General features: G+C 34.2%; 7 protein-coding genes and 1 non-coding gene across 10 annotated transcripts; 4 read left to right on the forward strand and 4 right to left on the reverse strand.

The window, feature by feature from the left end:
- Positions 1 to 5,998: 5,998 nt before the first annotated feature.
- On the forward strand, positions 5,999 to 12,982 carry K01A6.6 (G_PROTEIN_RECEP_F1_2 domain-containing protein; the record flags this gene model as incomplete). 2 transcript variants are annotated; one of them, NM_001268654.2, is made up of 12 exons in its annotated part: positions 5,999 to 6,145; positions 6,194 to 6,253; positions 6,601 to 6,768; positions 6,834 to 6,943; positions 6,989 to 7,102; positions 7,162 to 7,310; positions 7,421 to 7,506; positions 11,161 to 11,279; positions 11,500 to 11,642; positions 12,157 to 12,263; positions 12,307 to 12,413; positions 12,720 to 12,979. In NM_001268654.2, the coding sequence occupies 12 exons, from the start codon at positions 6,053 to 6,055 to the stop codon at positions 12,817 to 12,819; spliced, it is 1,356 nt and encodes a 451-aa protein (NP_001255583.1). In that variant the 3' UTR covers positions 12,820 to 12,979. The 2 variants fall into 2 exon arrangements, with proteins under 2 accessions (NP_001255583.1, NP_001255582.1); NM_001268653.4 differs by having other exon boundaries at positions 6,053 to 6,145; positions 12,307 to 12,437; positions 12,720 to 12,982.
- Positions 7,705 to 8,043, reverse strand: K01A6.8 (Glycine Rich Secreted Protein; the record flags this gene model as incomplete). Its single annotated transcript, NM_001268655.3, has 1 exon — positions 7,705 to 8,043. One exon carries the CDS (start codon positions 8,041 to 8,043, stop codon positions 7,705 to 7,707), a length of 339 nt encoding a protein of 112 aa, NP_001255584.1.
- Positions 8,921 to 9,241, reverse strand: K01A6.7 (Collagen-like protein; the record flags this gene model as incomplete). The annotated part of the gene is made up of 1 exon (NM_001380468.1): positions 8,921 to 9,241. The coding sequence occupies one exon, from the start codon at positions 9,239 to 9,241 to the stop codon at positions 8,921 to 8,923; it is 321 nt and encodes a 106-aa protein (NP_001367228.1).
- K01A6.4 (Glycine Rich Secreted Protein) lies at positions 9,663 to 10,978 on the reverse strand. The gene is made up of 4 exons (NM_069822.2): positions 10,692 to 10,978; positions 10,581 to 10,625; positions 10,293 to 10,358; positions 9,663 to 10,245 (listed from the first exon to the last, which is right to left on the reverse strand). Exons 1-4 carry the CDS (start codon positions 10,956 to 10,958, stop codon positions 9,769 to 9,771), a joined length of 855 nt encoding a protein of 284 aa, NP_502223.1. The 5' UTR covers positions 10,959 to 10,978; the 3' UTR covers positions 9,663 to 9,768.
- A 397-nt stretch (positions 12,983 to 13,379) lies between the features above and the next one.
- K01A6.5 (uncharacterized protein) lies at positions 13,380 to 14,508 on the forward strand (the record flags this gene model as incomplete). 2 transcript variants are annotated; one of them, NR_131612.1, is made up of 4 exons in its annotated part: positions 13,380 to 13,496; positions 13,571 to 13,679; positions 13,844 to 14,282; positions 14,346 to 14,378. NR_131612.1 is itself a non-coding variant. In NM_001383207.1 (4 exons), the coding sequence occupies 4 exons, from the start codon at positions 13,380 to 13,382 to the stop codon at positions 14,376 to 14,378; spliced, it is 624 nt and encodes a 207-aa protein (NP_001369904.1). In that variant the 3' UTR covers positions 14,379 to 14,508. The 2 variants fall into 2 exon arrangements, 1 of the variants encoding a protein (NP_001369904.1); NM_001383207.1 differs by having other exon boundaries at positions 13,380 to 13,422; positions 14,346 to 14,508.
- A 1,805-nt stretch (positions 14,509 to 16,313) lies between these two features.
- gem-4 (Nicotinic receptor-associated protein 1) lies at positions 16,314 to 19,363 on the forward strand. The gene is made up of 8 exons (NM_069824.4): positions 16,314 to 16,423; positions 16,697 to 16,933; positions 16,990 to 17,142; positions 17,453 to 17,764; positions 17,812 to 17,893; positions 17,939 to 18,454; positions 18,502 to 18,567; positions 18,825 to 19,363. The coding sequence occupies exons 1-8, from the start codon at positions 16,350 to 16,352 to the stop codon at positions 19,260 to 19,262; spliced, it is 1,878 nt and encodes a 625-aa protein (NP_502225.1). The 5' UTR covers positions 16,314 to 16,349; the 3' UTR covers positions 19,263 to 19,363.
- A 249-nt stretch (positions 19,364 to 19,612) lies between these two features.
- On the reverse strand, positions 19,613 to 19,748 carry T12A7.12. The gene has a single exon (NR_056697.1). It is a non-coding gene; the product is annotated as an Unclassified non-coding RNA T12A7.12 (non-coding RNA).
- A 145-nt stretch (positions 19,749 to 19,893) lies between these two features.
- Positions 19,894 to 21,748, forward strand: T12A7.6 (uncharacterized protein). The gene is made up of 7 exons (NM_069825.8): positions 19,894 to 20,058; positions 20,351 to 20,489; positions 20,536 to 20,647; positions 20,696 to 20,851; positions 20,892 to 21,246; positions 21,299 to 21,417; positions 21,462 to 21,748. Exons 1-7 carry the CDS (start codon positions 19,915 to 19,917, stop codon positions 21,643 to 21,645), a joined length of 1,209 nt encoding a protein of 402 aa, NP_502226.2. The 5' UTR covers positions 19,894 to 19,914; the 3' UTR covers positions 21,646 to 21,748.
- Positions 21,749 to 21,828: the final 80 nt, after the last annotated feature.

The following is a 21,828-nucleotide window of genomic DNA, read 5'->3' on the forward strand; positions in this document are numbered from 1 at the left end:
GTACAGAAAAATGGGCTGGCGATTTTCTGTCAGTTGACATCTCAATTAGGAGATCCCAAGTTGGGCAGTAGTCTGAGATCTTCTGAATAGGGGTCTAAATGATGTGGACGATCCAGAAGAGAGAAGGATTCCGAAGAGACCAATTTTGTGGCGGGGTTTGGAAGGAATCTTGACACAGAGAGCACGACCAGATGATTCGATTCTTTGGTTATCTCAATTCTCTTTTTTTTACTTTTAGACATCCATTCCGTTCAAACATATTTTTTCTCAAAATAAAAATAACTGATCAATACTCATTTTGCATGAATGTTCTCGCTTCATTTTTTAATACAACATTTTGCACTTTTAAAAACTATTCCAAAAAAATGTAATGGAATTCAGTTACAATTTTCGATTCCAGTTTGAGTCAACTCAAATTCCGAATAATTGCAAGAAAAATGAAAGTTTTAGTATATATTTTTCAAAACAAATAAACGTTTTATTTATTAGCTGACTTTATATTTAAAAAAATTCAAAACTTCCCATTATACTTTTGAAATATTATTCCAATAAAAAATTACGTCCTGGACATCCAACCAGTGATTTATTCAGTTTTGTAGAACAAAGAAATCACTATAAAATTCCAATTTATGTTTTGAAAAAATTGTAACATTCTACATTCTTTCAAGCGATAAAAATATGGTTTTTAGGAATTTTCCTTTTTTTAAGAAGAAAATATTTATATTCAAAGTGCGTTGAAACGGTAAATAAAAAAGAAGTTTAACAATCGAAAATAGGCACTTCCTCCGTCTCAAAAATTTTCAAGTGTTCTCTGAGATTGAATAAACTTCACAGTATTTTCAAGATGTTTCAATAATTTTTGTCCCGTCTATCACGTACATTTGCACCGGAGAAAGGTTATGATAATCCGTTTGAATGGATTATCATTTGTTCTGATGATTCTATATTCATTTTAAAGTTTTTTCTCGGTTATCTGCTCTTTTCAATGCATCAATGGGTCGTTGGAAAAATTATTTGATTTTATTTTTATTATTTTTTAACTCAAAAAACACAGGTTAGCTTTCCAAATATCCACATATATTTAAAATTTAAATAGGATATAATTAATTGTACAGTTTAACAATAAAAATATTCAAAATATTTTGATAACTTTGTATTACTCATGTTATTTATACAATACAATATAGACTATACAATATTTTCCAAATCAACCAAATCAGATGAATTTTATTTGATTTCGAGTAAAAACAATTTTATTTCTATTTGTATTTTCTTATGAATTTTTATTGGCCCAAAAACATTAAAATTTTTGGGAATTTTGTGAAACTTCACTTTAAAAAATTCAGCTTCTAATCCAAATTTTCACTTCATATTTTTTTCAATCTTTCATCAATAAATCTGAAACGGAAGATATGCGGATGTTGAGGGAGTTTCCTGTCACTCTTTTTCTTTTTCTCTGTCATTTCAATTATCGAAAGTACAAATATGGAAGTTTCAGAAAGATATTCCACAAGTTCAGCATTTATCCGCTAAAAATAAATCAAAAATACTTCTTCAAAGAATATAATTTGTCCATTGGTCCATCTCGTCACTAGCGAAGAAATTGAGACTAAAAGTGTCATATTCATTAAGCAAGCAAAGAGACCTACATGTTTTCTAACTATTATATAAATCTCCTTTTTTCTTTTTTACTTTCAAGATTCGGTCACCTTTTTTGGTATTTCTGCTTTCTTAAATTTTATTTAGTTTTATTCATAATGTATTCACCTAATTCTCCTAAAACATTAGCGGCGCAAAACAAAGTGTTTATGCAAAACATTTCACGAACATGGAAACAAATTGTTGCGATAATTCTTTCCGCTTACTCTGAAACCGGAGGTGATGAATTTTATTATAGCATTTATTTTGAAAATTGTTTTTTCGTTGGAAAAAAATTTATTACATAAATCCAAAAAATGTTAGCTATCTAGAAATTAAACGAAAATGTTATTAATGTAATAATATTTTCTAGAAAAAGATTGAATTTAATTTTAAATGTGGTTCTCAAAACCAAAAAATAATATCTAGTGTTCAGAATTCCACATTTTCCTTTGCTTTCTGAAATACTGAAAAATCCTCCCTGCTAAAAAAATCGTTATCAGTTTCAGGAAATGATGTTTTTATTCAAATAGCTTATTCATTTTGAATTATTTATTTTTCTCCCAAAATCTCTAAAACATCACGTCAAACATCACTTTGGTATTCAAAATATACCTAAGTTTTTTGAAACAGTAAATTTTTTGTAAACTAACCTGTGGAGTCTTGTTTCAGTAATTTTGATTTTTCTTGGTTATTTCTATGGTATTTGATTTGAAACACTGTTTGTGAATTTTTCCAATATTGTTTCCGTAAATAAAACTCGATAAACCAAGTGAAATTCCATAAAATTCAAAGAGGACTAAAATCAATAATTTAAAATAAATTCATAATTTTTTATGGAAAAAATATTTGAAAAATTGGCAAACGGTGTTTCAATTAAAATATAAATGTAAATACGGAAAGAAAAAAGTTAATATATACGAAAAACGAAAAAATATCGAAACTATGATACTTATTTTCTTGGGAGTTCAAAACTATTTAGGTGTTTTGCTTTAATTTTTGAAAAATTGAAAAAATTATAAAAAAAATTGTGTAATAGTTTAATTTAATAACTTTATTAAAGTTATATTCGGTTATTACGATTTTGGGCGCAAGACTATTTTTGGAAAAAATGGCGGCACTTCGAATAAGGCAATGTTTGTAAAATAATTTCTCAAGACACATAAATTAGAAGCAAAATAAATCCAAGTAAACGCAACTCTTATTTTTTCATTCTTTTTTCCATCTCTCTTTCCTCCATGTCAATTAGCCATTCGATAATCTTTTTCTGAAATCAGACTCTTCATTTTCCATTTTTCTCGCTTCCCAATGAATTTGCACGTTTTTTGTCGACTGAGACGACAAGTTTCAGTGTCCATTTAATATCTTTCTTCTTCTTTTGCAATTATGTTAATTCATCACCGAGATGAGCTTAACCACTGAATCTCAAATTAATGTCCACTTTGAAGGTGGAAAAATGGGCGGGTTGATGGAAAAAAATCGAAAAACAGAAAAATGTGTTAACTCAGACGCCTTATCTTTTCGATTTCAGATTTTGTTTTCGAAGAATTTTGAATTTCAAAATAGGGCGGATAGAAGATGAAAACATAAAAATAAAGAAATGCCAAAATATTCGAGTTTTTTTCTTTGAGGTAAATTTCCTAATGAGATGTATTTTTTCTTGAAAAATATTTGCAGTAATGTTTCTTAGTAAAAACAACAAAAAAATCGGCCTTCTTGCCTTAAAGGTGGCCTAATATTTCACAATTGTTTGATCTAAATTATTTCTTCAAAATTTAGTTTTGGCACTTTTATAAAACGAAATATAAAAGGTTAGCAATGAAATTCTGTCTAGATATTTATTTTTATGTGAGGTTTCTGTGAAGAATTTGATATTTTAATCTGTTTGAGTCGTAGAATAAAAAATAATCAAATTGATTACTAAATTAAAAAAAAAAATTTAAATTGAGCACCACCTGGGAAATTGGTTGCAAATACTGAAAATTGCCAAAACCCAAAGACATCAAAACTATTGAATTTTTTCCGAGGTTTTTCAATTTTTCCGGCATTTTCACTTCGAGAATTTAAAGCTTTTGCTTACTGGTTTTAGACCCTAAAAAACTCCGCCCAAATATTGGTTGATTTTGGAAAAATGTTTCCTGTCTCTCATTTTATTTGTTAATTTTCTCGGAATCGCAGCAAGAACTCCTTTATTTTCTGTGATATTTTATTTTCTTTTATTTTTGAAATCTGATATTAAGTAGTTCATAACCCGATTTTCTCTTCAGACATATTCAAGATTTAAATTAGTTTATCCTTTCTTGCATAAATAAGTGATTCATCGTTATTTCTTCAATTTGATCAGAGACTATTTTCTTTAAATTTCCCAGATAAAGAGAAACCTTTTTAGATCTGTCACATTTGCTTCCTGTCGTTTCATTTTTCGATGATCATTAATTACCAATGTATAGGTGTTGAACAAGAGGAGCAACACAAAAATAAAGCTCATGAGAAAATACGACTAATTGTGTTGTTTCACTAGCATGAATCTTTAATTAAAACCAAAAAAAAAGTGTGTCAACCGTCAAGAAACGAGAGGAGGAGGAAGCCGTCTCTTTTTTTTGTTCGACACCTTGGAGATGATCTGATGGCCTGTGAATTTTTGATATTTCCTTCAATTTTTTTTTAGAAGAATAATTTTTTGAAGTTATATTCTAGATAATCTGATTGTGAAAAACAGTTTTCGAAACTGAAGTCTCACATCTTTTTAAGAATAAATATCGTTGTTTGGAAATTTTAAATTTGAAAGAGTTTACTTTTAGGAAATAAGTTAAATATCTATATTTTTTCAGGGCCGATATTTAAGAAGAGCTTTGATTTTTTTTACAATTGCCACCGGCAACACAAATTTTAAGTTAAAATTTGAAATTTTTAAGTATCCTAGATACATTAATATGATAACTCCCAGGCAGGCAGATACGAAAATATCTACCTTCAATGCCTGAACCTGATACCAGAACCTGAATACCTGAGAGCACCTACTGAGAACGTAGACATGAAAATTGTTGTTCACATGATTTTTGATACTACCTACCTATCACGAAACCCCTTTTTCAATAACAGACGGTGAAAGTATTCAAACTATTTTATTGGTTCAATAATTCAAATAAACTTACAAATGTTTTCAAATAAGTAGATCAAAGTAGATCAATTGAGTGAATCTCCACCCTCTCTTCTTTCATTTTTGTTTCCGCTCTTCCTTTTTCTTCTTCTCATTTTCCTGGTTTCCTCTACACAATCATTCATTTCTGCCTGAAATAAAAATAAAAAGTAGAAGACGATGTGTGGACTGGTTGGAGATGATGAATTCGAGTGGTGGAGTGCATCTCAACTAATACGCAAACTTTGTGAGTGTGCATTCATAAATACAAATCCATCATTGCCTCCTCCTTCGCTTTTTTATTTTTTTGGAGTTTGTGAATGCTTAAATTGTAAAAAGAGGGAGGGAATGGGGGGACAGATAACCTCATTTATCGGAACGATGTGACGTTGAAACACTTGGCGGCGAGAGCAAGAAAAGGCGGGCTCCGATCCGTTATAAATCCATCCGAAACTAATCCGGTTTTTCAGTTAAGCCGAGCACTAGTTTGTCGTTTCTTTCTAGAACAAAACCGAGCTGCTCACTTCTTTTTCCACTTCTGGATTAGATTTCTCTTTGATTCTCTATTTCTCTCTCTCTATCATTATTATCTTTTTTATCTTTTTTTTTCTACATTTCTTTTCTTATTCAAAAGTTCCCATTTTCATTAGTAGGACATGTTCACACCATATTTCAGCTGCTAACTCGTAGGGAAAATGTAGGAACGCCTGATGTAGAAATGTAGAACTCCAAAAATAAACAAAAAAATCATAACATTTTGTTGATTCTGATTTTGTGAGTAACTTCAAGCATTTCTGCAGGCCAATTTTATATTAAAAAAGTGGTAGACTTCCAAAATTAGGTTAGATAGCAAGTATAAACCACTTTTTGACTGTACATTGGCAAATTTCAAAAAAAATTAGAAACGTTCTAATCTGCTATTTGGGCATTTTAGCAGTAAATAAACGTTTAATATTATTCTTACTAATTTATTTCTCTATACAGTTTTTTAGAAATTAAAGCGTAGGAAATTGTACTTCATAGAAATTTTAAAAAATAAACATAGATAAATCCAAGTACATTTTCAATTTATCCTATAAAACCCCACGTGTTAAAACGAATTAATCAAATGATAACATAACTATTTCAACTCTAAATCAAATATTAAATGCACCTGCAAATCTTACTCGTTTTTCGTCTATTTCTTCTGTTTTTTCGTTATCCAAAAAAACAAAGTTTTAGGTGTAAAACGGTGACAAGAAGAGGGTATTCTCCTCGTCACCTCGATGCTCAATTATGCATCTGACCACAATCGATGGCGACGAAGATCTTCGCATTCACAACATCTCAATTCTACCATCAGATCAGTGTGCAACAGAAGATCAAAGGGTTTGCTAATTTTTATGCGATCAGGGTTTAATTTTAAATGTTTTTCAGGCTGCAAAATGTTGCTGTGGGGACGGGTTCTTTTTCGATTTTCCCAGGAAAAAGTGTGAGGTTAGTTTTGAAAAACGTTTTAGTTAACTACCGTACCTACTGATAAAGTCTTTAGCGTTTTGACATCCAGTAAATTTATTTTTGAATAATTTGATGTCACTTGTTTTTCTTTCTATTTCTGGCTCATGACTATAAAATTTTTCTTACCTCATATATTTTAATATAATTTTTTGACAATTTCTGGAGCTCAAATAAAGAACTAATCGCGCTCAATAAAAGCTGACTAGCCAGACTTGAGATTGAGATTTTTATTTATCATTTAATAAATTGAAACATGAACAGATGGTTTTGCTATCTATCAAACCTATCAAATATTTAAAGTTCCTTTATTAAAAGTAGAATTTCAGATATCTGCAAACGTTGGCTTTATGTTCGGTCGTCTTAACAATGGCTGGTCACATATGGCTGTATATGGATTCGCGTATCCAATGATTCTCCTGATGCTTATTGCACCTTTATGTGCAGTCATGTTAGGAATGGGAAAACGAGAGAAACGAGAAGGAGATCGAAGATTTGTTAGTTTTTTAATCAAAGATACAACCTGAATAGATCACCTTAAAAATTACCAATTTAATTTCAGCCAAATCCACTTTACCAAATGATCTGGTTATTAACATTTTGTGGATGGCTCAGTGTTCTCTCACCTCTTCCCTTCACTGTATGGTACTATTTCGTAGGTGAAGGCACACGGTCAGTTGCTAAAATCTAAGTTTAAGAAAACTTCAAAGGATTCAGATCATTAAATCAATCGATTGCCATGTGTCATTTATTTCGAACTTCAATGGAAACAATACCACATATGACAGACACAATGATGACTTTATTTTCGGTGCTGCTGGCCGCTGCAAGGTTTTGAGCAATATTTTCTTTATTTTTCTTTTACATTTGTAAAACATACATATTTTAAGATTTCTAACTCAATATCATCGAAATACACTGAAACTTCGAACGGTCGAACGATTTTCAAGAGCTATTTGGGTCATTATTTTTGTATGTGTCACACTGGCGATTTTGAGGTTTTTCGAGCACGACACAAAAGTATACCAGTTTTGTATGGGTGAGTTGTTAGTTTTTTTGTTGCAAAATTTGAATAGTGGTTCATCTTTTCCACAAAAAACAAACTTTACCGAAACAATCTAATTCTATCTAATTTCTTCAAAAATACAGATACTGAACCAACACCTCAATGGGCTGGGCGATGTATGGTTCGAGATGGCGCTCTGATAAATATTGTGAATCGATCGTTTTGGAAGGTGAGTGTTTGTTTCCGTTTCACAGTATGAATTGCGTAGTCCTGTTTAACGGCAAGTTCACTAAAATCACAGCAAGCCCGTCTAATACGCTCAAAAAAGGAGATCTCAATAGTATAAACCTATGTTTCTGTTTTTACACAATACTAATCGTGATGAATTTATTTCAAAATAGTGTGGGAAACATCTTTAAAAAGTTATTTAGTTGCTCTGTTGTTGTCCACCGAATCCTCCTTGTCCTCCTTGCTGTCCTTGTTGACCTCGCATCTGTCCACCTTGTTGTCCTTCAGAGCCTGATCCTCCGTTTCCTTCGAATCCTCCTGATCCGCTCTGTCCTCCCCGTCCTCCTTGCATTCCACTGGTTCCCGTAGATCCTCCGAATCCACCTTGTCCTCCTTGCTGTCCCCCCATTTGTCCTCCCTGTTGTCCGCTCTGTTGACCACTTTGCTGACCTCCTTGTTGACCTCCCTGTTCACCTTGTGGTGCAGCCATGACGATACCGACAACTAAGAGAAGAACTGCGAGTTTAGTAGAGAACATGTTGATGAAGAATTAAAGAATACTGGTGAAAGTATATGCCTTTTCAACGATTCCCTCGGTCGTTTTATACCAAAAATATGATGGTGGACTTATGTAAATCTCATTGTGAATCAACGAATTTTTCTCGAACTCTGTGGGCGCCAATGAGTATGTCTGTGTAATGATGGGATTTAGTGGTTTGATGGTGAAAAGCCGTATGATCGACAGGCAAAATAGCTATAATATGAACTTGTTTTGTTGCTGCGCTGATCACGATCAAAATGCGAATTTTTCAAGTTTTTTTGAAACAAAACAATGCCGCTTAACTCTATGCAAAGCTTTTTTCTTCAGAAAGTGATAGTAGCAATATGCCAATTTAAAATCTACTTCTGCGTTTGAGATCTCTAAATCGAAACAGCATTTGAGCTAGAAAATGTTGAGCAAAATTTTTGGAAAACGGTATTTAGTTAGTGATTCTTCTTACTTTTTCATTCCAAAAGCTCAATTAAAAATGAAAAAAAAACTGCACATGTACGTTGACTATAGACGCGTTAAAAGCAGGCTATGGTATTTTTGTAAATATGTGTCATTGTAAAAATTATTGTAATTATTGTAAATTAACCATTATTAACCATTATTGTAACCATTATTGTAAAAACAGACAAAGACATCATGATAATTTTTTATGAATAGATAATTCCAGTATAGTTGGTTCTTATTCACTAATTATCAAAACCAAGTTTTAATGCTCTTCAATATTCTGAGATTAATTTCTCCCAAATAATGTTATTTTGATAATGTTGCCTTCAAATTTTCTTTCAAATTCAAATTCAAGTTTATTTGAATCAAAGTTGTGATATATACAATAAATATGAATAAAAAGACAAAGCGCAAAAATTTATATTCCTGGTTGTGGTACATTAATTCCGCCGACAACTCCTGGTTGTCCGATAACTCCACCTGGTGCAACTCCTGGTGGTGGGATTGTTGGAAGTGTCGGCAGGCTCGGCAGAGTTGGTAAAGTTGGAAGTGTTGGAACCCCAATTCCTCCAATCACAGGTTGAACTCCTCCAATTTGTCCCGGCAGTTGTCCATTGAAACCTGGTTGCCCTATTCCAAGCTGTCCTTCCATGCCTGGTTGAACTGGTGGAGGAATTGGTTGGTCGTCGGCAAGTACAACACTAACGAGGAGAACAAAAATCATAGAGGAGTAGGACATTGTTTTCTGAAATTTAGGATTTTTAAAACTTTGTAATCGAATATTTAGAAGTGAGGTTATAAATTCTCAAACAAACCTTAAATGGCTGAAAATTAGAAGTTGATGATATCTGAGCCAATAAAAACTCATTTTATACCATCGAGAAAATACCGGTTGGATAACTTTTCGGGGATTCCCTCTTCCAAAACAAAACGAAAAAATCATAGTTGTTTAACGTTTGAACATTACTGTAATAACGGATATTCTCTATACACAGTGTTTCACCGATTTCTATGGGATTATGACGTGGTTCGGCAAATGTGGTTTTTGAAAACTGTCGAGTAAAAACATACGTTTGATGTTCAAATTGTTCAATGAATAATCCGATTTGTTAAAGTTCGAAGTGGACTTTGAAATAGGAGTTTAGAGGTGTTTGTAAAAATGCTTCAATATTTATTAAAAATGTCAAAATAAAACATTAAAGTTAGCGTTAAAAAGAGCAGTGGAACACATTACCAGTTTTTAGATGAAATACTGAACATCACATATTAAAATCCTTGGTTGTTGTTTCCATTGGATCCTTCCTGTCCACCCTGTTGTCCTTCTTGGCCCAAGCCTCCGAATCCACCGAACCCACTTGATCCACTTTGTCCTCCTTGTCCTCCTTGCATTCCACCGGTTCTAGTAGATCCTCCGAATCCACCTTGTCCACCTTGCCCACCTTGCTGACCTCCAAATCCAGAAGACGACTGCCCACCAAATCCTCCTTGGGAGTGTCCTTGTGTGTTTCCTTCAAATCCAGATTGCTGTCCCTGTCCACCGAAATCTCCCTGTTGAGAGTTCATTCCAAATCCAGATTGCATTCCTTGTCCACCAAATCCAGACTGTTGGGATGGTCTCTGAGCTGGGAATCCATTTTGAGAGTTTCCTCCAAAACCTCCGCCAAATCCTGATTGCTGTCCTTGACCACCAAAACCGCTTTGCTGACCTCCGAATCCACCTTGACTGTTACCTCCGAATCCTCCCTATATTTGTTACGTTTAAAAATTTCTAAACAAATTTCCTATCTAACCTGCCCGCCGAAACCAACTTGCTGACCAAATCCACCGAATCCTCCCTGTTGTCCTTCGAAACCACCCTGGAAATATTTTTTATTACTCTGTTCGTGACATCATGATTGCAAAACTAGTATCTGATTTAGTACTACGTCTTCCATGAGTCACAAAATGCCTGCCTGCGTGCCTAGTAACTACTATATCAGTCGCGCCGCTAGATATCAAAGACGACTGCAAAATAGGCGTAGGGAGCCTTCAAGGTGACCTAGGCATACGTGGAAGGCGTATGAAGCACTAAACGTTACCGGAGAATTTCCACTAAATCCTCCTTGTTGTCCTCCGAATCCACCCTGAAATTTTTAATTTTGTTTTACTTTTTTCTGAAACAGGTTTCTAGAGCTATGTTGAAAGGTTACCTGAGAGTTTCCTCCAAATCCACCTTGCTGTCCAAATCCACCGAACCCTCCCTGGGAGCTTCCACCACCGAATCCTGATTGCCCTCCAAATCCTCCTTGCATTCCTCCGAATCCTTGCTGAGATCCTACTTGCTGGCCTTGTCCAGTCTGTCTCTGACCTGACTGGCTTTGCTGATTTTGCTCATTTCCCGTTTGGTTCTTTTTTGCTTTTGGGGCGGCAAGAGCTGAGCAAACCAGAAGTGCAAGTAGTACAGCTTTTGAGTACATAGTGTTCTCTTCAAATTAGAAAGAGAAAATATGAAAAGTGAATAAATGATCTGATACGAATTCTCATTCGAACATTGTCTATTTTATATGATTTTGATGATGTAGATCATGAATGTGGGGGAGGTTTTATGCAAAAATTATTGAGTCAGAATTGATGTCGTACTCTGAATGTACCTGGTCTCAAATGAAACCAATTTTTCAGGTATTCCTCCCACTTGCGGATTTTGCTGTTCAATTTGTGATACCTGGAGTTCTACTGGCTCTTCTTCATGTTGGATTCATTCGAGAACCCGAAATTGATATGGGCGATTTGACAAAACAGTTAGTTTTAAGGCGGTGTTTTTCGAACGAATTCAGATGAAATAGTATTTAAAAATGTCTTCTAATTCAATTGAAATGTTGCCTTCCAGGCAGGCAAAAAGAAGTTGAAAACTGTAGTCTTAATTTCCAACTAATTTCCTTCAATTTCCGTTTATTTTCTAGTCTATTTCAGTTTGAAACTTTTCTCACCACCAATTTTATTCAATTCTATTAATTTCAGCAATCGTTTCGGAAGAACTCCTCGAGATCAAACACGAATTCTAATAACGACTGTAACAATAAGTTTTCTCGTTGTTCAAGTTCCAACTGCATTCATCACAACACTGTCGCTCACCATAAATCATTTTCAGAATAATAATGCCCGTGAGTCACAGTTTTTGTGGTGTTCTAAAGTTCAGTTTTTGCTGATCAAGAATTTTGAACCTCGTGTTTGAAGACACGTTTAATTTCAAGCAACCATATAAAATAAGCATCAAAACATGAAGTTCACAAGATTTTTCAAAACTAGAAAAGTCTGACCCTTTTGAATAGATGATGATTAAATATTAATGACCTATAACATCACGTGGTATTCCTCGAACTTCCGTTTGCTTTTTCCCGTTTCAATTTTTTAAATGAAAGATATTTGGCCTAGGGTGCACTCAAATTACCCGCCTATTAGTAGGGAACATTTTCAGAATTCGAATAATATAATTTTATATAGGTAATCAGGAATCGCGTAATGACAATTTTTCGACCATCATAAATTATATTGATACAGTAAGGACGAAATTGAATTCGTGTTTATTTTTATTTTTCAGAGGGTTTTCTCAATTACTTCTTCCTCTGGTTTTGAATTTCGTTGTGAAGAATATCAATAAAACAGATTATCTTACAGTAATGGTATTAGCATTGGTGACTGGACATCTGCAACCGCTTCTCTCCATTACAACAATGGCTGCTAACACGGCAGCACTTTTAACTGCTTATTATGTCATTGTCAAAGTAAGCGTCCTTTTTTATTAAAAATCAATTTCAACATTTTTAGGACGACGATGAAGATGTTGGTGATAGTCGTACCTCAATAAGTGACAATGAATGTCAAAATGAGCTTCTGCTTCGAGCTCAGCAATCCACGTCACGGCGTGGTACTAGGCAAGTGTGGAACAGTATCCGAAGGTATCCGCCATTCATTCAAACATGTTACGCACTGTTTTACTTCTCTTTTTTTTTGAATTTGTCTACTGGTTTGTGTGACTTTTTCAGTGTGGTTGATCTTGTTTTCGAGTGTTTTGCGGTGAACCTTTTTTTCAAACTTCAGGTATTTTCTGTAGATATTCTGCATTTTATTTTCTTATGTGACAAAAAATTTTAATAGTACATAGGTATCTAAAGATGCACAATATCTCCTAGAAAATACTGCTAATTGAACAAACTCCAAATCAATCTTGAAATTTTCAGAATATCTCGTACGTATCTCAGTGTAAGTCACTCATTTGACACTGGCTCTCTTCGATCATTTTCTCGTAAAGGATCTGCAATTGGAGACGATATTCTGTGATTTCAACGGTTCTTCGGCCAAATTTGTTTCGCTTTTCATGTTCATCGCGTGCTTTCGGTTTCGCTATGATATATAATTTTTAAAACAATTACTTATGATTTTTAATTATCAATGCCTTTTGTCTTTCATGTGTGAATTGAATGAAAATGAATTTTTGCTCAAAATAAGGTTTAGGTTACATATTTTTTTTTACAAATTACAAGAACATTGGCTAAAAAACCACAGAAAATATATGAAGTAGACTCAGTTTGAAACGTTCATTGGAATCGAATGTGCAAACTTTGAAATTTCAAGAAAAAATGTCCCTGCCGCGCTAGTCTGGAATCTGTAGAAATAAGCGGAGTGGAGTTCGACGACACACAAATTTATAATGCTCGTAGAAAAACTACCGAGACAAACGTGGATGGTAAAATATCAACTTTGAATCACGTTGTGTTCTTTTAATTTTCTTCCCACTAATTAGAACAACGTTGATTTGAAAAAGATAAAGTAAATTTACCCATGAAAATGTATTTCTACTTTCTTCATTTGGTCAAGCGTACAATTCAACTGTCAATATAATGATCATTATAATTGTTATTTCGATGCTTTTTGCAATATCATGTAATAGCTTTCTCGTGTTTTGTGCAAAATTTAAAAAGGAAAAGAAGGATACCACATTGGAAATCACTCCACCGGTAATTTAATGTTATTTCGCAGATTAGAACTTGAATTTTGTAATTAAATAATTGAGAATTATATCTAATTCCAGGGAATCACACCGCAACCGCAATGTTCACGACAATCGAGAATGACAGAGGTTCAACAAAAACGAAAGGAGGTCGGAACGGAGTCAAGTCCAGTAAAGAACCAGATTCCACGTGAGTGCTTCCATATATTTGTTTATTGGCGTGTGTTGTACCAACGTGTTGGTTTTTTCCGAATTGACTGAAAACAAATTAAAAATCCAATTTTCTAAAGTTTGCATCAACATTTTTGAAAATGAATTCCAGATAAAGTTAGAAAATGCACAAAAAAATTTCAGGGATGACGCTTTCAAAGAAATGGCGAAACGTTTAACGAAAAAGGATAGACCTGAGAAAACTGGAGATTCAATTGTTGGAGAGGACGACGAAAATCCTCTTGCACAATACCAGATGCCTGAACGACCAGTCGTTCCACCAAATCAGGATGGTGCAACATTGGAGAACATTGTTGAAATGGAAAAGAAGCCTGTCTCAAAACAACCAACAATTCGAGCTTTAACTCCATCAGGTGGTGCCAAGACTGCACAGCCGATTTCAGTTGCTCAGCCGCCTCCTGTTCAACAGAAGTCCCAGAAATCCATTATCCCGAAGAAAGATAAAACTATAACCACTGATAAGACGCAATCGGATCCACGTAGCAGAGAGATTGAGAGCACTCAGCATGTGACCAATGAAGATGCAATCGATACTGGGAAAAAGGAACCTGCAAAATCTGTGGTAATTTTTTTAATTGTAAAACTATAGCTTTGATTTTCGCCCAACTTTTTTTTTATATTTCAGAGAAAAGATTTGATTTTGTCTACAAAAAACTGAAGAGGGATGTGAGTTTAACAATGTTCACTTCAAAGTTTCAACATTAATTTCAGAAATCGAGAAAAAGTAAGAAGGGCACATAATCTCACTGGTTCACCATTTTCAATTTCAATAAAGTTTTATTTTATTTTATTTTTACCGAAACATATCGTTTGCGGCTCACACCCTGATCTAAAGTTATCTCACACATGTTCCCATGGCTACTCAAAAATCAATTGAGCCGACCGGTTGCCGTTGAACGGTCAATGTCTATCTTCTCATGCTGCGTCTAGTATCTCGTACAGAACGGGTCATAAATACAATTACGCAACGCGGACAGCTGTTCGTTGGTATTTACCATAAGAACCCCTTCCACTCTTCCTCATTTTAGAAAATAACAATTTAAATTGTTTCCTTCCTACTCTTACAAATTGTTAGTTGTTCAATATTTCAGTATTCAGCTATTTCTTCACATTTTTAATCCTTCACAATATCAGAAAATATTATATAAATTGTTTCGCAGCTGCATATATTCAGTTCTTTGATTGAGTGATGACGTACAAATTCTCAGGAGCCTTGCCAAATTACTCTTCGGCTAGCGTTTCTACGTCACAATATCTGCAGTTGTTGCCTGTCCGTGAGCTATTTTTAGCACTCAAGGATGCTAAACTCGGTTATTTTTGCAGTTGTGTTTTAGTGTAAAGGAAAGGATGTAAAGGATTGTGACGTAGGCAAAAATGACGTACAATTGGAAAGGAACGTCTATCTCTCTCTCTCGCTATCTGCGTATCTTCATACTGACCTTTCTCTTCTGTACATTTGCTGTTTTCTTTCGTTGTCTATGTATATACTCCATCTGTTCATTTCCCATGAGACATCAACAAAAAACACATGGTTTTTGCTTGCTCAATTTCAAAATAAGAGGTGGAGCCAAGAAGTATGTGCTCCAGGAGACTAAATCGTCATCAGGGCTGTTGAAAATAGGCATATATAAAACAAACGTAGGATGCATAGTACTTCCTTTCAACTATGCTGGAACTTTAGATGTACCGTATTCTCTTAGTTTGACATCCTAGTTTTGCACAGGCGTTTTGAAAAGTCTTCCATCAAAAATTAGAAGAAACAGAGATTCTTACAAGATACTGTAGTTGGCATTCGTTCAAGAAGAAACGAAAAGAGCATACGTGTTGTTCAAACAAATAGTTAAACAAATATCATTGATCTCTTTATCGAGTCGTCTCCTTTTATGTCAGCTCGTCTTGGCCAGTTCTTGTGTGATAGTACTCATTTGGCATGTTCCTAGAGGTTTTGTACACGTTTTGTTTTTTTTTTCAATAAAGTTGTAGTCACTTGAACGCTGACCTGAGTTTGTAGAATTTTTAATAAACAAGTTTCATTCCTAATCTTCATCGTTCAAATTTTTAAGAACCTAACTTTTTCCAACAATGTTAAAAATTGGAGCAAATGGAAAGCAGCACCCAGTTTCAGTAAATCGACACTCGGAGACGCGATTTGTAGCCTAGCCCACGCACAACATCCTTATTTTTCTTCCACAATCCAAAAACCGGCTTGCTGTGCAAATTTCAAAGAAGAGTTATCACGTAATTAGAACTTGATAGGAGAATATGTAAAATATAAAGGCTAGCTACATATTATAATTGTGGAGTGGTTTTAATAACATAATTGTCTATAAAAAATTGAGAGACATACATAACTCATACTATTCAATTGACCTTGTTCACTTCTAAAAATAAAATATTATCCAATTTCCGCTTCAAACAAAACATGTTTCAATTTCACAATAGGTTTTTTTTGAATTCATTTCCGCTGATTCATGTCTAATTGTTGTCTGATATCATTTTCGTTATCACATGTTTCCACCTTTTCCTCTTGCTAAAATATTTTCGAATGTTTACACTCTTGCATATAAACATTTGTACAGCTGTTGCTTTAACTATTTATATTTTGAATTTTCAGAAAAAAACACAAAAAATGAATCAACCATCTTCACTGGGACTCACAGATTCTCGCCCGAAAACTAATGTTCGGCTAACTATTTCTGCAAGGTTAGAGTTTTAAAAAACATTTTTAAGAAAATAGTGGGAAAGTTCTTCAAGTTTAAAAAAAAGTAGAAAAAAACACGACAAATTAATTTTAAAATCTTGCAAAAAGAATTCCTCAATATCATCTTTTCCTTCGAACTTTGACAAAACATTAGGAATTTTGTTTTTCACAGGAAAATGGTTTTTTTTTTGTAAAATGTAAGCTTTCCACCTAGACCCAAAAAGCAGTAGGCAGGCACCTACGCCTATGTACGACAAAATAATATAAATTTACAGTAACCTTATGGACCTTGACGTGTTCTCAAAAAGTGATCCAATTTGTATAATCTACGAAAAGACAAGTGGAAGAAAAGCCACAACGACAGATCCAATTGCTGTGGTCACGTGGCAAGACCGTCAGTGGACTGAACGAGGACGAACTGAAATTATATGGAATGACTTGAATCCACAGTTCAAAACGACTTTTCTGATTCCATATTTTTTCGAAGAAACTCAACTTTTCCGCTTTGAGCTGTAAGTTTTAATTGAGTTTTGTAGATCTTCAAAAATTAAAAATCCAAAATTTTCAGATATGATGTGGATAGTCCAAAAGTTGGTGCCGATATGTCTGGACACGACTTTTTGGGGCGATTCGAATGTGTGCTCGCCCAGATTGTGAGCTACTCAACACTAAGAGCACATCTTGGAGGAAAGCATAGTATTGGAGCTCAATGGAAGAACAAGTGAGTCTCACTCTAAATTACGAGTTCGAGTCTTTGAACGAGTGATACTGTTTAGCTACAGTAACTACGAGCATTTGGGAGTTTTCTCTAGTTATTTAAATTTATTTTCTTTTCCTTCAGATTAGTCAATTTTCAAAAATGTAAACTAGATAATTATCTGAAAATTATCAGCGCATAAAATAACTATCAAAAAGAAATACATTTCCAGTCTACCGTATTTGCGGGAACTGTCGCTGAAAATTTTTGCTCGTGCCAAGACCCGAAAACAAAAAAAAACCTAGCCACAGTGCCTTAATTATGTTACTTTTAGAGATAAAGTTTCAAAGAATGGCTCAATAACTATCCGCGCGGAAGAAGACGAGAAAAATGAAAAGATTCAATTTGATGTTTGTGGTGAAAAACTTGATAGAAAAGATTTCTTTGGAAAATCTGATCCATATCTGAACTTCAAGAGAAGATTTGATGATGGTAGTTCACATATGATTCATCAAACAGAAGTTAAACCAAAAACCTTGAATCCACGGTGGTCAACAGTATTGATTAGTACACAGGCATTATGTGGAAAGAATATGGATAGACCAATCATTATCGAGTGCTATGATCATGAAAAATTTAAGAAACAGTGAGTTTTAGAAAACTGTTCAATTCTCAAATGGAATTTTTTGACAGAGATGATATTATTGGAACTGCACAAACTACATTGAACACATTGATTGAACAGGCTGGAGGTGGAGAATCTACTCAAATTCCGGTAAATCTTAAGCTTTTCAGCAACTTTAAAATTTACAATTTCCAGCTGATTAATGAAAAAAAGAAGTTAAAGAAAGGTGCCAAATACAAGAATTCTGGAATGCTGAAAATTTGGAATGCCAAACTTGTTTTGGAGCCCACTTTTCTCGATTTTATCGCAGGAGGAACTCAACTTGATTTCGCAGTAGCAGTTGACTTTACTGCTTCTAATGGAAATCCCCGAACACCTGGATCTTTGCATTACATGGCTACCGGAATACCAAATCAATACGAAATTGCACTTCGATCCGTATTAACCATCTGCCAACATTATAACTCTTCGAAAACATTTGAAGCTTATGGTTTTGGAGCAAAGCTGCCTAACCATCAAACAGTTTCCGCAGTTTTTCCATTGGATCTCAATCGACAAAGTTCATCAGTTGTTGGAATAAATGGAGTGATGAATGCATATCGACATGCTCTTCAAAATGTCACACTTTACGGACCAACTAATTTTTCACCGATTATAGTGGAAGTCGCAAATAAAGCACAAAAAATGATGAAGACTACTGCAAGATATCAAGTAAAAATTAGTTGAAGTTAGATGTAAAAGCTATTTTGGAATTTCAGATCTTGCTCATTATCACTGATGGTATCATATCAGATATGTACGCTACAATCAACACAGTTATTAATGTGAGTTCAGAATCTTTGCAATTAGATATTTAATTTCAAAAAAAATCTATAATATTACAACGTTATGTGGTTCAACCTGTAAAATTTCTAAAGTAAAGAAAAATACAGAAAAAATGTATGAAAACAATTCCGATAAATACAATAAATAGATGCAAAAACTTAAAAGGAAGATATTTCTCATGTGTTCTGCCATTTATTTGGTTTCATCTTGAATTCTTGGAAATCTTAAACCCTTTTCAAATTTGAAAACATTTCAGGCGTCCGGGCTTCCACTTTCAATTATAATTATCGGTGTTGGAAATGAGGATTTTGAACGAATGCATGAATTGGATAGTGATGACGCACTTCTTCAACAAGATTCAAGAATCGCTGAAAGAGATATTGTACAATTTGTGACAATGCGTGATTTCTTGGGAAATCAATCTGGTGGCTACCTGAATACAGACACCATTATGGAAAATCTGGCTCGTGAAGTTCTTTATGAAGTTCCTGATCAATTAACGGGATATATGAAGCGACGAGGTTTCACTCCAAAGTCTCGTGACGATCCATGGCAAAGAGACTCTCCGCCAGACGAATATGATCCTATCATGGATAATATTCTTTCTTCAACTCAAGCATCTTCACCAACTGGAGTTTATCCAACGATCCAACACTTACAAGCTACGGCGCCACCCATAAATTCATATGTATAGCATTTAATTATTATTATTAACTTAATTATTAAATTGAACGAAAAAAGAGTAAATATTTGTTGATTTGTTTGTAAGAAATTGAATAAAGTTTGAACGGGTTTTGTAATTTTAAAATACATAGATTGCAATATACTGCTAAAACATTTGAGAAGCCTAATTCAGGCTTAACAGTTTTAGTTTTGCAAAGAGTTGAATTTATAAAAATATCTGCCTGCCTACGTTTTTGCATGTTTGTCTGTATGTCGGCGCAAAATTTCATGCATTGCCTGAAAATTACGATCCTCGAAAGCAAGTCACAAGTTGTTACAAAAGTGTAGTCTCCAAACGCATCTTAAATATCCACTTATCTCATGAGAAACCTGAAAACTATGTCGGATCACACGTCACCCCTTGCAAAGAGTGTCCGAGCACATGACTGATTGCGGCAGAGCTCTCAAGAGCAAACAGCTTTTGGTGGGGATTCTTCCTGTGTCTGACTATCTCTTTTTGAAATGTTCTTCCTCTTCAATTCCTCCTTGATTTCTCTGCGTTCTCTGAAGATTTTTATACGAATTATTACATCCATCCATTCGTTTTTCGTGACTCCTATTGTTTTTTTTTTGTGTGGTAAGACATAATTACTTGATTCTAGTAGTGTCCATTCTGTTTTGACATGGCCGTTCCTCGCCGTTCGAATGTTCAATCAATGCGGAGGCTATTGGAAACAAAAAAGGAAAAAACAGAAGAAAAAGAAAAGGACAAAGTACCCACTTTATCTGAAATCTGTTCCAGCTCTATTACCACAAGCTTGTTCCAGGTAAAAAAAATCCCAGTATATTCCTGAGCGGTTCGAGTTTTAACAAAAAGTTTATAATTTTGAATAGAAGATCTGTGGATCTGAAAAATTGGACAGAAAGTCTAACTGTCAATTCATGAAATACTGTTAAAATTGGCAGTACGAACACCATAGACTAGAGCTTATTCCAAATCGTATGAAAAAAGTTGTTAGGAGGACGTACATATATGCTCTAGTTATAACTACCACTGAATCTTTATCTATAAGTAATACGTTAAAAATGAGTCTCAAATTCACTTTAAAAATTTTTCAGAACCGAATTCGTTGGAGAAAACTATCAGATTTGGCATTTGAGTTCCGATACTTCTCGAATGATCTCAAAATTCCAAAACCAATTCAAAAATCTCTACGTACCGCAATGGAGAATGTTCTTGCCGAGGCGAAGCGATGGGGTAAAAGCTTCACACATTCCAATATTTCTACAATACAGTATTTCAGATGCCAAACATTTGGAAATGTTCGTTGAACCGGCAAAGAGCAAGCGTCGCGCACTTCCAAAAAGTGAGCTCCTCCGTACTTTCTACTCAAAACTGGTTTGGAAACGTCACAGGTTGGATTGAAAAGTGACCTCTGACTTAGTCAGCTGTTGTACTTTCAGTTGTGAAATAGACGATGTGGCCACATGTTCCCATTTGATCAAAACAGAGTGCAAAAATTGGCCACTAATGCAATTCCAATTTGCTTGTCTCTATGCAAAAACTGATTTGATTTATGATGATTGGAAGTTTGATAACTATAGATTGTCATGCTTCAGGTAGAAAAATTGGTCATAGGTTACACAAATATTATTTTAGGAAACAAGTTGGAGATCATCCGGTCTATGACTTTTGGCTAACAATGATGGCAACAATAAACAAAGATCGAGAATTCTTTGGAAGTTCTCGTCGTCTACCAAATCAAAAAGTAGCTCAATGTTTTCTGTTTGCAATTCGAAATGGATATCTACAACTGGTAGAATACATTTGGAATCAGATCACCGATAGAGATCGTGAAGCGATCGGACTTATTGAATGGAGAAATATGTGTTATAGAGCAAGAGATGGTGATGCTATAAGTTTCTTGTGCCATAATTTGTGTCGAATGAATGCGTTGGGAACTTGTCGAATCGCTTGGGCTGCATTTTTCGATGCATTCCAGCATTTGGTTCATGTAAGTTTTAATAGAATGCAAAATGCAAAATGCAAATGAAACATTATTCTAGGATGAAAAAGGGAAAAATGATAACTTGGAGAAGAATCAGTACAGAAGAAAGTTTGAGTTTCTACTCAAGCATACGTGTCCAACACTTCGATCCCGTTTGGTGAAACATGAACATTTCAGGTGAGTATATTGCATTGACATTTTCAAATTACTAAAATTTTTAGATTGCTCTGTGACGCATTCCGATATAACGAACAAGAGATTTTCTCACTTTTACACATGTACATGAGTCCTGCGGATATTGCGTCGGCTCGCGAGCACATTGACAGAATCTTCGATAGGAATAAAACAAAATCCGGAGATCGTCTAAGAAGAACTCTCATGCGACGCCAACAGACTGTTCAATAATAATGTGATATTATCTATTTGAAATGTGTATATAAGATTTTTAAATGGGTAGAAATGACACTTGGCTTTTTGATGAACGAAAAATAAAATATGTTTGATTGTCAAGAAGCTCTGAGTTTTCATTTTTGAAATTAGAATGAGTTATATGATTTTGTAGATTGGAAATTTTAAATAGTTAATTTG

This window comes from Caenorhabditis elegans, chromosome IV (assembly GCF_000002985.6).
Source record: "Caenorhabditis elegans chromosome IV".
Classification (NCBI taxonomy): domain Eukaryota; kingdom Metazoa; phylum Nematoda; class Chromadorea; order Rhabditida; family Rhabditidae; genus Caenorhabditis; species Caenorhabditis elegans.

What these genes read in the sequence shown, in the direction of transcription:
- T12A7.6 (NM_069825.8), top strand. Translation starts at nt 19,915, where the DNA reads ATGGCCGTTCCTCGCCGTTCGAATGTTCAATCAATGCGGAGGCTATTG. An exon ending in CTGGTTTGGAAACGTCACAG is followed by an intron (nt 20,648 to 20,695) that starts GTTGGATTGAAA and finishes TTGTACTTTCAG; the next exon opens with TTGTGAAATAGACGATGTGG. An exon ending in TATAGATTGTCATGCTTCAG is followed by an intron (nt 20,852 to 20,891) that starts GTAGAAAAATTG and finishes ATATTATTTTAG; the next exon opens with GAAACAAGTTGGAGATCATC.
- K01A6.4 (NM_069822.2), bottom strand. Translation starts at nt 10,958, where the DNA reads ATGTACTCAAAAGCTGTACTACTTGCACTTCTGGTTTGCTCAGCTCTT. An exon ending in GATTTGGAGGAAACTCTCAG is followed by an intron (nt 10,626 to 10,691) that starts GTAACCTTTCAA and finishes TAAAAATTTCAG; the next exon opens with GGTGGATTCGGAGGACAACA. An exon ending in AAGTTGGTTTCGGCGGGCAG is followed by an intron (nt 10,246 to 10,292) that starts GTTAGATAGGAA and finishes TAACAAATATAG; the next exon opens with GGAGGATTCGGAGGTAACAG.
- gem-4 (NM_069824.4), top strand. Translation starts at nt 16,350, where the DNA reads ATGAATCAACCATCTTCACTGGGACTCACAGATTCTCGCCCGAAAACT. An exon ending in GGAGCTCAATGGAAGAACAA is followed by an intron (nt 17,143 to 17,452) that starts GTGAGTCTCACT and finishes TGTTACTTTTAG; the next exon opens with AGATAAAGTTTCAAAGAATG. An exon ending in GAGAATCTACTCAAATTCCG is followed by an intron (nt 17,894 to 17,938) that starts GTAAATCTTAAG and finishes TACAATTTCCAG; the next exon opens with CTGATTAATGAAAAAAAGAA.